At 26.5% G+C, this 17,334-nt stretch overlaps 1 protein-coding gene and 1 pseudogene across 1 annotated transcript; both read right to left on the bottom strand.

The window, feature by feature from the left end:
- Positions 1-5,741: 5,741 nt before the first annotated feature.
- LOC110608832 lies at positions 5,742-9,023 on the bottom strand (annotated as a pseudogene).
- A 5,077-nt stretch (positions 9,024-14,100) lies between these two features.
- On the bottom strand, positions 14,101-16,909 carry LOC110608269 (putative wall-associated receptor kinase-like 16). Its single transcript, XM_021747483.2, has 3 exons — positions 16,005-16,909; positions 15,517-15,675; positions 14,101-15,426 (listed from the first exon to the last, which is right to left on the bottom strand). Exons 1-3 carry the CDS (start codon positions 16,828-16,830, stop codon positions 14,231-14,233), a joined length of 2,181 nt encoding a protein of 726 aa, XP_021603175.2. The 5' UTR covers positions 16,831-16,909; the 3' UTR covers positions 14,101-14,230.
- Between the last annotated feature and the right edge of the window lie 425 nt (positions 16,910-17,334).

Genomic DNA, 17,334 nt, shown 5'->3' with positions numbered 1-17,334 from the left:
AAATTAAAAATATCTTTCATATAGAGAGTAATTAGTATATTTTTTTATAAATTTTAAATATTAATTAATAATTTTTTTTAAATTATAAGTATTAAATAGTAAAATATTTAACAGTTAAAATTAATAAATGAATTAATTAATAGCGTTGGTAGCATTTTAGTGTATTTTAGCATTTTAGCATTTTAATATATAAAATATGAAATTTTATTAAATTTCACTATTTTAAGAGTCAAAATTCGTTAATTACATCTCAAATTTCAATTTTTAATATTTATAATTTTATTTTAATTTTTCTTAATTTTGATTTAATATTTTTTACTATTCAAAAGAGAGAAACCGTAAAACCAATTTTTTTCAGAATGATTTCAGTTTAATTTAAATTTATAAATAAATTATTAATGTTTTCCATTTAAAGAAAAATTATTGGATACATTAAGAGTATTAGGTTTTGAATTTTTTTACATTTATATAAATATAAATTTATTCATAAAATATGAAAAATGAATATTACAATGAGAATTGTATAAATTTTGTGGTTATCTTCTATCATGAGGTGCACAATTAATTGATAGGAACCAGGGTTCAGATTTTCTCCTCCTCTAAATACTTACCGAAAAAAAGAAAAAGAAAAAGAAAAGCGTCCATCACTCTATTTTGGATTCAAAAGATTGACCAACGCATCTGATTAGAGTGAATTTCTATTTTTTTTTAAAAAAAAATTAGGAAGTCCTTATATTTTTATGAAATTAATTAATTAATTAATAATTATAATTCTTAAAAACAATTAAAACGTCACTTCTATTTTCAAAATAAAATAATCTTCGTTAAAGATTCTTATAGTCAATCGATATAACTGTCGCTCGAAAAAGAGAGCATATTGGAAATTACAAAGTTACCCTTAGAACACTTAAAAGGAGAACCAATGGATCTCAGGCCTAGGATGCCCAATTAATTGTTCCCCAATTAATACCCGAAAGCTTTGCGTTTTGTCCAATCTATCTCTTTCCTGATCTGCGACGGTTGCTAATGGCGGACCTCGCTCACAGTAAATGGCAAAACTGCTCCTGAACCAAGGTGTGTTGCTCTTCCTTTTTGTAAGTTCCTATAGATTCATATTTTTATCTACAGAAATTTGAGCAGAATTGGCTGCCTCTTTGAACGATGGCCCATTCACACTGCCAATCGATTCTTTTCTTCTTAATCGACTAAAACACTTGAAAGAGTATTCTCAAAAACCAATTTAATTCCATCTCGATTCTTTTCTTCTTAATCGACTAAAACACTTAGAAAGAGTGTTCTCAACAACTAATTTAATTTCATCTTTTGGAATTCACCAAAAGTTTTTTATTTTTAAGAACAATAATTTTTTTTAATGAAACTATTCAAAGAAAGTATAAAATGCAGATTTTATTGTCATATCTGATTCAATAGAACCGCTTCGTTGATAATCAATTTGATTTCAATTCTAAATCTAAAGTAGAGAAAATCAGAAAAACAAAATGTTGCAATCTCTTGGGATTAATTGCCTTTTGCTGTCAAATGTTGGATACTAACTTGTTAAATAATTTTAGTTGGTGAAATCATTTAATTAAAAAAAAAAAAGAAAAGAAAAGAGGAAAAGACGAGTTTGGATGCTGCCTATGAATCAGTGATTGGCAACGAGAAAGGAAAGGCAGAGAGTGGTATCCAAAGGAACCAGTGGGTGTTTGATAAAATGTTTAAAAGAATATAGTGTTATGGGTCTAGAAGATGATGGTTATTTTTGTAATTTATAATTATTCTATAAATTTTAATTAACAATTTCATTTTGACTAACGAAATTTCTTTTAACATAAGGAACACATAATTGGATTTAAAGATAATGAAGAATATTTTAATTAAAATTAAAAATTATAAAAACTAACTAATTAATTTCACTAAAAATTTAGAAGTGTTATAATAATTTTTCTTTTTCCTAAATGGGTTTGCTCCTTAAATACTTGCCTGATTTCTATGATGATTGTTTGTTTGGAAAATATGATGATTTATTTTTTAATTTAGAAAAATTAATTACTATATATGTTTTGTGATATTTTTTACGGAATTAAAAATATATATTTTATAAAATATAAAAATATTTTAATTAAATAATTTTAAAATAAATATAAACTAATCAATTTATTAAAAACTCAAAAATCTCATAGTAACTCTCTCGACCAATAATGGAACTTTGGGCCTCCACATGATGAACGTGCATGGCTGTGAATAGAAAGGAAACAGAGTACTCGCCGACCAGAGAGGAACCCAATGCTTTGGGTGGATTTTAATGGTTATTAGCGAGAAAATTTTCTTCAATAACATTTTAAAATTCAAATTATAGAAACGTTATTCTATTATTTACCCAATTTTCTCAATTAAAGCCACACAATAATCATAGATTCATTTCTAAAATTCTAATGACTAACAAAATTGAAGTTGGGAGATGAATCATTTGTTGGTTTTAAAGTAGGTCCAGGCGGAAAAATTATAAAAAAAAAAAAAAAAAAAGAAGGCAGGTGTCTGGTTGAATTAGTGAAAGTTGGTGGAATTTTATTACACATGTTCTTGATTTTTTAGTTATCGTTCAGAAAAATAATTTTTTAAAAATATTATTTAAAAATTATTAAAATTATTTTTAATATAATTTAGTCATGAAGACATCAAAATAATAAAATTATTTTTTTAACTATTTTTTTAATAGCATCTATAATGGTATTCAAACTCAATGCCAAACAACTCAATAAGCAATTGTATGAATTTTCAGTGGTTTTTTGTACAAAGGCTTCTTTTTGTTATTGTTGAGATCAGCCAGCCTTTTATAATTTAACTCAAAATAGATAATTATTCAAAAAAATTTAAATTTTATCAGTTTTAATGATTATATTTTAATTTTTTAATATATATATATATATACTAATATATTTTTTAATTTCATTTAATTTTTAATTTAAATTTAATTTATTTATAATTTTAAATGATAGATTTTTAAGAGTAGATGATTCATATTTCACTTTTTTTTTTATATATACGAGTGTAATTCTTTTACACATACAAGTGGAATTCTTTTATGTAATTACAAATTACAAGCGTTGCTATGATAATATTATCACTCGTAAATTAAGAATTATAATTTCTCCTATTAAAAAAATAATTATATTTATTTTTATTTGTCTATAAAATAGCTTACTAAAGGATGTCACATACTATATTATATGCAATTATATATGTGGACTTAAATTAGTTTTTATTTTCATTAGAGTAAAAGTTAATAGTTAATTTAATAATCTAAAATGGATAAATTTATTAAATAATATATAAATTAATTTTATAAATTAAATTAAATTAATATAATAAAATTGATTATTAATTTTCGACTCTATTAAAATGGATATAATAAATATAATTAATTTTTAAATAGTGAGACATCGTAATTCTTAATTTTTTATAACCTATTATTATTATTATTTATAGAAATGTGTCATTTAAAATTATAAAATAACTAAATTAAAATAAATTGAGAAATTAATTTCATATATATTTATAAAAAATAATTTAAGGTATAATTATTAAAATTAATAAAATTTAAAAGGTTTTTTTATAATTATTTATTTTAAATTATATTAAAATATTATTTTTTAATATTAACTGAAATAATTACGTGATATTTTTTATTAAATTTAACGATGAAACTTAAAAAAATATAAATAAATTTATATAATTAATTTATAATATATTAATTAACTTTTATATATTTATTAAAATACGAGTAATTTAAAATTATTTTTCAATTATCTCTATTAAAACGATCATATTTTTATAAAGTAAGAACATCATATAAAAGTATATTAACAATGAATGAGGAGGCAATACACCATTCATTTGAATTTGTCACATAAATAGTCGCTCTATTTAAAAAATAGAATGCTGATTTGCAGATTTTTTGCAAAAACCATAAAAATCACACTAAACGTTAATTAAAATATGGCCAAATACATTAAATTCAACTTTAAATCTAAATTTATTTTTAAAATATTATTACAATGCAAAGTAAAATAATCACTTATTATTATTAGTTTTAGAGTATAAATTACCGTTTAATTTATCTATTTATTTTTATTTAATATTTAAATGAATTAAAAATAAATTTAGACCAAAAAATAAAATTTAATATCTATATCTTCTCTATTTATAAGCAAATTTCACTTTTTACATTTTAATGTCACTAACAACATAAACAAAGTAAGATTATATTTTTGTGATGCCTCATAATTCCTTTTTTTTTTTTTTGGGTTAATCCAATGGATAAGTGCATAAATTTTAAAAAAATAAAATCAAATACTAATGAATTTATTTTAAAATAATTTATTATAAAATCAGGTACATAATCAAGTAGCAATCCCTTTCAGAAAAGAAAAGAAAACAAAAATCTGCTCCAATCAAATGTGTGAACCATCCTCAAATAAATTTTATTTTTTCTCTCTAAATCTAAATCAAACTGAAATCATGTTGAGAGAAATTGATTTTATTTCTTCTCTCTTTTAAATGTTGAAAAAGATTAAATCAAAATTAAAATCTCCCTTAATAAAAGTTAAAATCAAATTACACCAATTAAAAACTAAAATCACTAAAATTTGAGAGGTAACGTAAGGGATTTGTTTAAGGTCAATTTTTAATTTTTAAAATTATGTAATTCAATTGAATTTCATATTTCATAGGTCAATATAGTGCGGATAAAATTACAATTCACTATTATGAATTCAATTGTTCGAGTTAAGTAGAATTAAAACTAATTTTTATCTATTTTAATGGAATTTAAAATAAATTATATAAATTTAGATAATATTATTTTTTTACTAAAATTTATATATCATAATGAATTATTAAAATGTCTATATTAATAATTGTACAGAGTGTTAAAATTAGTGATTTATCACTATTTTCTCTTAAATGAAATTGAAAATCCTTTACTGTTTACATTTTAATGGATTGATTCAATACCAACGTAATAGTATTTTTTTTTAAAAATTAATTCTACACTTATTCCTAATTAAATTATTCATTTCAATAGTTTAGTAACTAATGATTATTACGAGTTTATTTTTTAAAGTTAAGTTTAGAGTATTTTAAAATCATTTTAAAGATTTTAAATGTATTAAATTAATATGAGAGATAAATTCTTAAAATCATATAGAAATTATTTATAAAATCTCAATATATATAAGCCAAATTGAGAATATCCTATATATAAATAAATTACTGCTACATGTAGCTAAAATGTGTGAATCTCACCATTAACCCTTTAATAAATTTGCATACAAATTTCAATTTATACAAAAATTATTTAAAAAATATGTCATCACAAGATAAAAGTATGCGATTAAAATGAATTTAAGAAGAAAAAAAAATTACCAAAAGGATTGCATAATTAATAACTAAAATTGTTGAGTGAGGTTTTACAAGTGAAGCCAAATGGGAAAGAATTAATCTATAGTAGCCCGTAGTTGTTTTGGCAGTCATGATTAGAAACTCTTGTCTAAATTGGATTTACATGATCAGTAATGTAAATGTATAAGATTTTATACTGTACGTTTACACCATAAGTCTATATAGTACTGTATATGTAAGTTTTTCAATGACGTAATAATGAATAAATAAATAAATACATAAAAACTTCAAATTATTATTGGAAGTTGAAGAACAGAGACAAGTAAAAAAGCAGATGGTCATTTTATCCACAAGCAGATAATGGACATAACACACAGAAAACTCAAAATCATCTACCATCACCCAATGATAAATTTACATGGCTTTGAATGCTATCATACACAGCACTTGCGTTGGTACTATCTCCATGACCAAATTCTTTGTTTTTCTCACTGAGCAAGATCTCTGTCTCTTCTGGGTTCTCTTCATCCCATGTATGCACTTCCATCATTCTCAGTCCCTCTAATTCCATTGCCACTTCCTTCATAGATGGCCTCTCCTCCCCTTTTAATCTTAAGCATCGCGCAGCTAGCCTCGCCACTTCCTTAATCTGCTCTTCTGTTCCTTGATTTATGACACGACAATCAACAACCTCAAACAATTTTCCTCCTTTCATGGAAGAAAGAAAAAACATAGCCAGACTTCTCTCTTCCTCCGGACGATCGAAGCAAAGTGCCTTCATGCTTGTGAGTAGTTCCACAAGTATTACTCCGAAGCTGTAGACGTCGCTCTTATCAGTCAGCTGATTTGTGCGCAGGTATTCTGGGTCCAAGTATCCCCAAGTTCCTTGCACCACTGTTGATAACTGAGCTTCATCCATTGGAGCCAATCTTGAAGCTCCAAAATCAGACACTTTTGCTGTGTTATCAGCATCTAAGAGGATGTTAGTGGTCTTGACATCTCTGTGGATGATTGGCACTGAAGCTGCAGAATGCAAATAAGACAATGCTCCTGCAGTTTCTGCTGCTATTTTTAGACGAATCTGCCAAGAAAGTGCTGATAATCCATTGCTTTCATTGTGTATGTGATCGAAGAGTGTGCCATTGGTGATGAATTCATAAACTAGTAAAGGCACTGGCGTCTCTAAACAACAACCCAAGAGCCTGACCACATTCTTGTGGTTAATTTGAGACAGCACCACCACTTCATTAATGAATTGATCAATTTGGTTTTGATCAACTGTTATTGATTTCTTGATGGCAACTATTCTATTATCTGTTAAAATTCCTTTATAAACAGTACCGAAACCTCCTTTGCCAATGATCTACTCTCGTCATAGTTTCTAGTGGCCTTCTTCAAATCCTCTGCTGTGAAGATTTTTGCTGTATCAGGGGTTCCTTCTCGTCTAGATAGTTTCTGTTGTAAGACGGCGCCACCATTTTGCCTGAAGAATTTTTCCTTAAGCTGAATGAGCTTTCTTTTCCTGAAGATCAAGTAGAGCCAGGAGGCAGCAACAACCAAGGCTGTAAAGCCTATGCCGATACCTGAATCAAAAGCGAATTACAACATATCTTCATGGAACTCTCTATATAAAACCCCTTGAAATTAAGTTAAAGATTGGTAAGAAACTATACCTAGACTGATTTTAACAAGAGACAGTTGATTGCGCGTGCAACCTTGTCCATCCTTTCTTCCATCTCCATGGTATCCCTTGGGACAAGAACATGTATAGTTTCCATCCGTGTTGGTGCATTTGTCGGTGCACTGATGTTCATTTTCGCATTCATTGATATCTGCATGTAAGTTTTAGCCATCAAATTAAGTAATTACTCCCATATTCCACTTTTTTTATATGCATTTAAGGTTTTCAGAAAGTGAGCAAGTAAATCAATAAATCACTTAAATTATAAGCTGATTTATTTATTTTAAAAATAATTTTTAAATTTATTTTTTTATGTAATTTAAAATAATTAATTTTAAAAAATTTCTTTTAGTAAATATGGTCCAACTTGATATTTCTTTACTATTTTATGCATAGAAAAATGCATTTTAGCCATTATTATGGAAAGAGACAGCCTGCTAATTTAAGTGTATTTTATAACTAGTCATAATCTTTAGTAATAAATAAATTATCTCCGAAATTATGTCTTTATTAATAGAATAATCCTTTTATTAAAATCTATAGTTTATCAACTATAATTGAAAAATTTTGAAAAACTAAATTGTTAAATATTAAAAATAAAGTGTTGGAGATGAAATTATTATTCTTGGATTTAGAAATTAACAGAGAGTGTCATTTTTGGTAGATTTTTAATAAAAAAAAATCTTTTATCGAAAAAAGAAATTATGTAAAAGTTGAAATACCTTGGCATCCTACGTATGGGTTGCCCTGGTAGCCCACCTTGCATTTACAAAGATACCCAGGAACGTTGTCAGGTGGCTTATAACTCTGAGCATGCTCCTTACAGGCGCTTGTGCTGTTCTCCTGGTCATAAAAATATGACATAAAAATATGATATTATTATTAAAAAGTATAAAAATCATAAATTTTTTACTCTTGATCCCATTGCCACTCCTTTAACTGAAATCCAGCGTCTGGACACCCTTATAGAGTGGCTCTGTTGTTAGCTGACTAGTTATTATTCTTCTATCTCCGGTATTTCAGCGCACGATCCAATAATAATGCACTTCTGTCCAATTTGTGTTATTCTTCCGCAAATTAACATTATGGAGTACAGCAGATTATTGAGGTTCAGCAAGAATATGCTGCTGCATACCAAACTGTTGCATGATCCGATCCGGTTGATACCTCTCTGTAATATGAAAGCAAACTAGTGGGACAACAGCTCTCCAAATCCAAATTTCTCGTCCTTGGTGACAGTATTCGGGGAGCGACTCAATCAGGGTATTAGTGTATGACTTCCAAATTACTTGAATTAAATATTCATTTGTTATACACAAATTAATGTACTTTTAAAATACTAATAATCGATCAAACTGATAACGCAGCACCACTAGTACGTGGGTGACAACCTTCATTATCTGTTTGGCATTACTCCACCTGCACAACATATTATATTAGCAAGTATTTCTTGTACTCGGTTAGACAGTGTCGGCGATACTGCTGTGATACGGTCCCATACTCATATTTGAAGTATTAACAATAGACCAGCCATCTGCATAATTTCAGGATTTGTCGCCTTACATAACTGTCTGTACAACCATATCAGACATGCCTTATCTCAGCTATAATTGCCGGGTTCTTCCAGATCGGTTAGCAAAGATAAAAATATTAGATTCACACGCGAAGCAGATGTATTATTAAAAATAGATCCAATGACCATTATAATATATGCTCGTGTGAACCTCTGTACAACTTTCTCATCATCTGGAAGTTGACTAAACTCTTCAGCTAGTCAGATTATTTTCAAATAACCCCATCTTATGGCATTATTAGGTGGAACGACATCTAATAATGTCTCACATACTGATAGCCAATGGTAGCGTGATCGGCCTGTAACAGCTGCACTATTGACTGACAACCCAGTTATTAGCCCCACATCCTGAAAAGTAATGGTCATTTTCCATTCGGAAAACATAAATTTATGGGTCTCTGGTCGCCCCCGCTTAACAAGGACAATAATTAAATGCCAATATAAAGAAAAAAATCTTAACCGTATTACGCCATAAAAACTCGTACGCTGCAGGTGAAGTATTATTTGATCTGGAATATCGTCCAAATGTAAAATTGTATCCGTTCTTTTGCAACCTATCGCCCCACTTTCTATATTTTGTTGTCATATAGCCTCAGATCAATGTTCGGATTGTGCATATAGCAATGATATATCTTTGAAACCCGATAAAATATAATCACGGCGGTCACGGCGATTGCGTCTTTCCTTAATATCTAATTATACAAAATAATATACAATATCACAGCACAATGAAATGTTATAATCACGGTAAAATATAATCATGGCGTTGCATTTAAATAAATCTGAGAGATCTCAAGATCTACTCCTCCAATCCCTAATCCCCAATCCTCATTTCAAAAAAAAAAAATACATAATTTAACACTACAATAATATACATATTTTAAAAAGATTTTATCCAAAAATCACAACAAATACTACTGATTTATTCTATCACAACAAATATTCTATCTAAAAATCACAATAAATTTAACACTACTCACAACAAATACTACTAATTCATTCTATCACAATAAATTTTCTATCCAAAAGTCACAACAAAATTAACACTACATAAAAATAATTTATAAAAATATTACTGGTCTAAATTAAAAATGATAATTTTTTATTTATTTTATTTTGATATATTAAAAATGGTAATTTTTTTATTAACTTTTTAATTATATTTATTTTAAAAATATTAAATTTTATTAAATATTAAAAAATATTTAATAAGGCTAAAACATAAAATAAAATTAATACTAATCAATTTATATATTATCATAATATAAAAAATAAAATAAATATTAGTTTTAAAATAATTAAAACAAATTATAAGATGGATGAAATATTTTAAGAATTTAATTTATTATATTTTTTAAAAAATATTAAATTTTATTAAAATTTTAATTATATTTATTATAAAAATATTAAATTTTATTAAATATTAAAAAATATTTAAAAAAACTTAAACATAAAAAAATTAATACTAATTATTTTATATATTATTATAATATAGAAAATAAAATAAATAATAATTTTAAAATAATTAAAAAAATTATAAGATGGATGAAATATTTTAAGAATTTAAATTATTATATTTTTTTGAAAATATTAAATTTTATTAACTTTTTAATTATATTTATTATAAAAATATTAAATTTCATTAAATATTAAAAAATATTTAAAAAAACTTAAACATAAAATAAAATTAATTCTAATCATTTTATATATTATTATAATATAAAAAATAAAATAAATAATAATTTTAAAATAATTAAAAAATTATAAGATGGATGAAATATTTTAAGAATTTAAATTATTATATTTTTTAAAAAATATTAAATTTTATTAATTTTTAATTATATTTATTATAAAAATATTAAAATTTATTAAATATTAAAAAATATTTAAAAAAACTTAAACATAACATAAAATTAATACTAATAAATTTATATATTATTATAATATAAAAAATAAAATAAATAATAATTTTAAAATAATTTAAAAAAATATAAGATGGTTGAAATTTTTTAAAAATTTAAATTATTATATTTTTTTAAAACAAATTTATTCGTTAAACTATCGTTTTAAAAGTTTTAAAAGAATATATTTATAAAAAATTAAGTATATGGATTATGTTTGTTTAACTTTATTTAATTTTTTTAATTATATTTTAGAGATAAATTTATATAAAAATAAATTTAAAATTTTTTTTATTTAATTGTGTAATTGATAGGCAGTTTTAATTTTAAAAAATATTACTTTTTAATATCTTATATACTAATATTAATTTATTAATTTTTTACAAATTTAAAAATTAATTAATAAATTTTTTAAAATTATAAAAATTAAATAAAAATTATTTTAATATGAAATACTTCTAATTTTTATTTATTAACATTTAGCGTTTACATAAAATTTTAGAATAAGAAATATTATACTTAAATTTTCAATACATATAATAATTAAAATTATGTTTATATACAAAATTATAATTTAAAATTTTATTTTTATATGTCAAAAAATATATATATATATTCAAAAATAAAATTTAATAAAAGAAAAACTTGATGATGGTGGAAATGCTGAAAGGAGATGAATGGAGATAATTATATGATGGAGATGGAGATCTGCGGTGGAGTGAGGGGAGAGGGAGAAGAAACTGCTGAGGAGATGGAGAAAAAATGCTGAAAAGAGAAGATGAAGAATGAGAAAATGGAGATGGAAGGAGACTCAAGTCTCCCTCCATATGAGCATGCACAGCACTATGAAGTATCGGAGACTTTTCTTAAAGTCGTTTGGGTGGTTAAAAATACTAATAGGTTGAGTATTAAATCGAATCGAATCAAATAAATTAAAAATTGAAATTTTAGTATTTATGAAAATTAAATCGAATTGATTTTAGTTAGAAATCGAGTCGAACTAAACTGATCTGATTCGGTTTAATTTGGTTCAGTTTGATCGATTTCAATTTTTAATAAATTTTTTATTTTTTATATTCTATTTTTAATATTTTAAAATTTAATTAAAATATTTTAATTTTAATATAATTTAATTTCTCCATATTATTAAAAATAATATATTATTAAAAATAATATATTATCACTAATGGATTCAATTTATTTTTTTATTTTTTTAATTATAATTAAATTAAACTAAAATAATTAAAATTTTTAAAATTAAAAATTAAATTAAATCAAATAAAACATTAAATTAAATTTTAAAATTAATTTAATTCGATATGAATTAAATAGTGATCACCCTGAGTGCAAAGAAAATGATGGGTCGTATCTTTTACGCAATCCTCTAGTTTTCTTTCTTTTTTTTGGTACTCTCCAGGTTTGGCATAGATAGGAGGTATGTCGGTGGCGATGCTGCTGCTTTCTATGCAGCTGCCAATGATGTGAATCATCAAGCAGTTAATCTCTTTACGCAATCCTCTAGTTTCCTTATTTTTTTTTTTGTTTTATGCGAAAAACTTGTGTGCAAAACTTATTGTTTGTTTTATGCAAAAAACTTTTGTGCCAAACTTGTTGGGATTGCTTTGATTTTATGAAATTTTTAGATGGATTCAGAAAATATTAAAGTAAATCTCTCTTTTTTTTTTATGAAAAATTTATCTATTTATATTGAATCATATGGATCCGATCAGATAAATATTTTTATTAGTAATGCAAATCACTCGTGTATGCATAGCCGTGTGGAAACGACTGACCATTATATCATTGACTTGCTAGGTCGTTCACTTTTGGAGTATTGGGTTAAAATTTCCAGACAGATAGTCGTTCATGCCCCACATCTCAATTGCATTGAATTGATGTGAATTTTTTGTTTTTTCAAGTCAAATTATTGGATATTTCTCAACTTCTCCGAGGTAAAGCATTAAATTAATAATGTTATAATAAATCATTGAAAATTTTAAAATTTAATAAATTTAATTTTAATTTTCATGTAAATATAATGAAAATATTTAATTTTCATATTATGAAATTAAATCAAAGAAATCATTTTTAAATTGAATAAAATAATAAAATTTATTTAAAATGAATTATTTTTATAATTATGAAATAAAATTGAATATAATTAACACGATTCAACTTTGTAAGAGTCACCGTTATTTTTTCTTGTTTCTTCCTTCTCTTTGCCTTATCAATTCCTAATTCCTTTCTCAGTCAATGACCGTGTACACAATATTTCTCATTATTCATGGAAAATACTTTTCAATTCTTTAAAAATCTTATCAATTTTTATATATGTAAATTTATTAATATTTTTAAAATACTTTTTAAATTAAATTTAAATAATAAAAGATAAATTATAAATAATATCTTTTCTTAGAAAATATTTTTTATAATAATATTTTTCATAAAATTTTTTAAATATAAATTATTTTATTTAAACAATCGAAGCCTTAAAAGAATGGTTTTTTAATTTAACAGATAAAAAACTTTTTATTTTCATAGATAGTTTTATCTTATAAAATATTCATATCAGCTTATAAATTTTAATAATATGCTGAACTTTATATTTATAATATTTTTTAAATTTATAATTTAAAAACAAATAAATTAGAGGAAATTAGACTTTATATTTTAATTATAAACACTAAATTTATAAGTTAATTTGTTAAAGTAAATTATTATATTTCACTTATAATTTTAAACTTCATTTCGTTAATGTTCCACTTATTTTATAGAAAATATTTTTTAAAATATGTTTTATAATTTTAAGCATTTGAAACACTTAACAAATTTAGTTAATAAAAAATATTTTTTAAATAAAGAAATTATTTTAAAAAAATAACTTTTCTTCTAAAAAAATCATTTTTTATATTTTTAACATTTTATTAAGAACTATATATTATAAATTTATTAATATATTTTATTTTTAAATTAAAATCAAATAATAAAAAATAAATTATTTTATTAACAAATATTTTTTACGAAAAATATTATAATTTTTTCAATAAATATGCTTCTAAACTATTTATTACCAAAACATATTAATATTTATCGACCATTTATATAAATTTTAACAAAATGACGTAGGATTTTTTTTTCCTTAATTAATTAAAAGATTAAATGTACTTTTAGGTAAGTGAGAAAACAGAACCTCCACGCTTTAACATGGCATCCACCGGTTAGTTCTTAAAATACTAGTTCAATGAGTTAAATTAAATCCAATCAATAATCAATAAATTAATTATTATAACATCAAAATAAATTTTCTGAGATTTATATTTAAAAAAAATATGTATTTAAATAAGCACAATACGACCCGAAAATTCTAATTTGAAAAATATTTATTTGGACTGGTTTATTATATAAGATTTTCAAAATATAAATAAATAAATGAATATTTTCATAAAATTTCTAATTATATTAAATTTAATTACTATGACGATAAGTTTTTGTCTAAGACTGCAGTTCTATGAATATGTAGTATAAGTTTTTCGGTGACATAAGAATGAATAAATAAATACATAAAAACTTCAAATTATTATTGCAAGTTGAAGAACAGAGACAAGTAAAAAGCAGATGGTCATTTTATCACAAGCAGATAATGGACATAAAACACACACAGAAAACTCAAAATCATCTACCATCACCCAGTGATAAGTTTGCATGGCTTTGAATGCTATCATACGCAGCACTTGCGTTGGTACTATCTCCATGACCAAAATCTTTGTTTTTCTCACTAAGCAAGAGCTCTGTCTCTTCTGGGTTCTCTGCATCCCATGTATGCACTTCCATCATTCTCAGTCCCTCTAATTCCATTGCCACTTCCTTCATAGATGGCCTCTCCTCCCCTTTTAGTCTTAAGCATCGCCCAGCTAGCCTCGCCACTTCCTTAATCTGCTCTTCTGTTCCTTGATTTATGATACGACAATCAACAACCTCAAACAATTTTCCTCCTTTCATGGAAGAAAGAAAAAACATAGCCACACTTCTCTCTTCCTCGGGACGATCGAAGCAAAGTGCCTTCATGCTTGTGAGTAGTTCCACAAGTATTACTCCGAAGCTGTAGACGTCGCTCTTATCAGTCAGCTGATTTGTGTGCAGGTATTCTGGGTCCAAGTATCCCCAAGTTCCTTGCACCACTGTTGATAACTGAGCTTCATCCTTTGGAGCCAATCTTGAAGCTCCAAAATCAGACACTTTTGCTGTGTAATCAGCATCTAAGAGGATGTTAGTGGTCTTCACATCTCTGTGGATGATTGGCACTGAAGCTGCAGAATGCAAATAAGACAATGCTCCTGCAGTTTCTGTTGCTATTTTTAGACGAATCTGCCAAGAAAGTGCTGATAACCCATTGCTTTCATTGTGTATGTGATCGAAGAGTGTGCCATTGGTGATGAATTCATAAACTAGTAAAGGCACTGGCGTCTCTAAACAACAACCCAAGAGCCTGACCACATTCTTGTGGTTAATTTGAGACAGCACCACCACTTCATTAATGAATTGATCAATTTGGTTTTGATCAACTGTTATTGATTTCTTGATGGCAACTATTCTATTATCTGTTAAAATTCCTTTATAAACAGTACCGAAACCTCCTTTGCCAATGATTGTAGTCTCGTCATAGTTTCTAGTGGCCCTCTTCAACTCCTCTGCTGTGAAGATTTTTGCTGTATCAGGGGTTCCTTCTCGTCTAGATAGTTTCTGTTGTAAGACGGCGCCACCATTTTGCCTGAAGAATTTTTCCTTAAGCTGAATGAGCTTTCTTTTCCTGAAGATCAAGTAGAGCCAGGAGGCAGCAACAACCAAGGCTGTAAAGCCTATGCCGATACCTGAATCAAAAGCGAATTACAACATATCTTCATGGAACTCTCTATATAAAAACTCTTGAAATTAAGTTAAAGATTGGTAAGAAACTATACCTAGAATGATTTTAACAAGAGACAGTTGATTGCGCGTGCAACCTTGTCCATCCTTTCTTCCATCTCCATGGTATCCCTTGGGACAAGAACATGTATAGTTTCCATCCGTGTTGGTGCATTTGCCGGTGCACTGATGTTCATTTTTGCATTCATTGATATCTGCATGTAAGTTTTAGCCATCAAATTAAGTAATTACTCCCATATTCCACTTTTTTTATGCATTTAATGTTTTCAGAAAGTGAGCGAGTAAATCAATAAATCACTTGCATTATAAGCTGATTTATTTATTTATAATATTTTATAAATTTAAGGTTTTCAGAAAGTGAGCAAGTAAATCAATAAACCACTCAGCAGATTTTTTCAATTAGCATGTAAGTGCTCGAGATGAAATTATTATTTTTTGATTTAGAAAACAATGGAGTGTGTGTCAGACTTTTAATAAAAAAATCTTTTTATCTAAAAAAGAAATTATGTAAAAATTGAAATACCTTCGCATCCTACGTATGGGTTGCCCTGGTAACCCGACTTGCATTTACAAAGATACCCAAGAACGTTGTCAGGTGGCTTATAACTTTGAGCATGCTCCTTACAGGCGCTTGTGCCGTTCTCCTTGATAGACCAATCAAGCACCACTGGGAATTCTGTAGTGTTCGATATATTATCAAGGTATTTGAAGGAGAAATTAAATTTGCTATCTTCTACAATAAACGCATAAGTGCAGAGATTGAAATCCGAAACATTAGTATGGTTGTTAAAGCTATATGCAGTTACATTTGCATGATAAAGTCCGTCAGGAATCTCTATCTGGCAACACCCACTGCCGGAACAAGAGTCTTCGTCCACGAATTCACGTTCAGCGCAGAGAGACATGCACCCTGAGCTATACAATTTCCCATCTCTGAACCCTTCAAGGTATCCGTAACTGTCACAGCCAATAACAGTGAACTTGTTTTGAGATTTTGAGATGGTGAAATTTGACAAACTGAGACTATGTCGGCGGGATCCTACAGGATTCCGTGTGCCCGACTTATTATAGCAATCTTGAGATACTAGTCTAGAGATTTCCAACTTGCCATCTAGATGTATGTTTGTGACCTTGAATTTTGATGTCCTCAGAAATGTCACCGGAGGGCTGAAACTGTAGCTGCAGGTGATGAGGAACTCCGGGCTTTGATTACACCCTGCTAAGCCAAAAGGGTATGGAATGGTTACATTTCCACAGCGATCAGGGCAGCGAAGCCTATCTTGGGCTGCTGCTAGAGCTAGAAGAGATGATAATGGCGCAACCACCATAAGCAAAGCAAGGAAACTCATAGTGTCAAGCCGCCAAGAACTGTTTCTTTGGGACTTTTCTAAGATCAAGCAGGTTGGTGGTTCTTTTTATAGACGACTCAAATGGAGTTATTAATGAATAATTTTCCAGCACGTTTGTGGGTATCAAGTTGATAATTTGATATTTGATTTAAGTAGTTGCAAGGTGGAGGAAAAGTAAACTCCATCAAAAGACTAAGTCCAAGTCTGTGGAGGCATATGTAAATACAGTTTCATATGAAAGTGAAGGGAGTAGCACAACCATAAAACTCTTATCCATTATTTCAACTCTCTGATTTACTCTGATGATTAAAGATACATTACTCATTTGATAGATTAAATCAGAGCAACAACGTCCTTAATTAAGAGGATAGGCATTATTGATAAAAAATTTTGTCAACCTGACATTACATCAAATAAAAGTCATTGGCATTTTTTTTTCATAATAAAAAAAGATTTCTATTAAAATATTAATTCATTCAGTCTTAATGATTTACCTATCACGTT

The sequence above is a fragment of the Manihot esculenta genome, chromosome 2, assembly GCF_001659605.2.
Source record: "Manihot esculenta cultivar AM560-2 chromosome 2, M.esculenta_v8, whole genome shotgun sequence".
Lineage (NCBI taxonomy): Eukaryota > Viridiplantae > Streptophyta > Magnoliopsida > Malpighiales > Euphorbiaceae > Manihot > Manihot esculenta.
The sequence above is the reverse complement of the archived record's forward strand: the minus strand, read 5'-3'. Positions and strand labels throughout refer to the sequence as shown.

What these genes read in the sequence shown, in the direction of transcription:
- LOC110608269 (XM_021747483.2), bottom strand. Translation starts at nt 16,830, where the DNA reads ATGAGTTTCCTTGCTTTGCTTATGGTGGTTGCGCCATTATCATCTCTT. An exon ending in CCCATACGTAGGATGCGAAG is followed by an intron (nt 15,676 to 16,004) that starts GTATTTCAATTT and finishes ACTTACATGCAG; the next exon opens with ATATCAATGAATGCAAAAAT. An exon ending in TCTTGTTAAAATCATTCTAG is followed by an intron (nt 15,427 to 15,516) that starts GTATAGTTTCTT and finishes CTTTTGATTCAG; the next exon opens with GTATCGGCATAGGCTTTACA.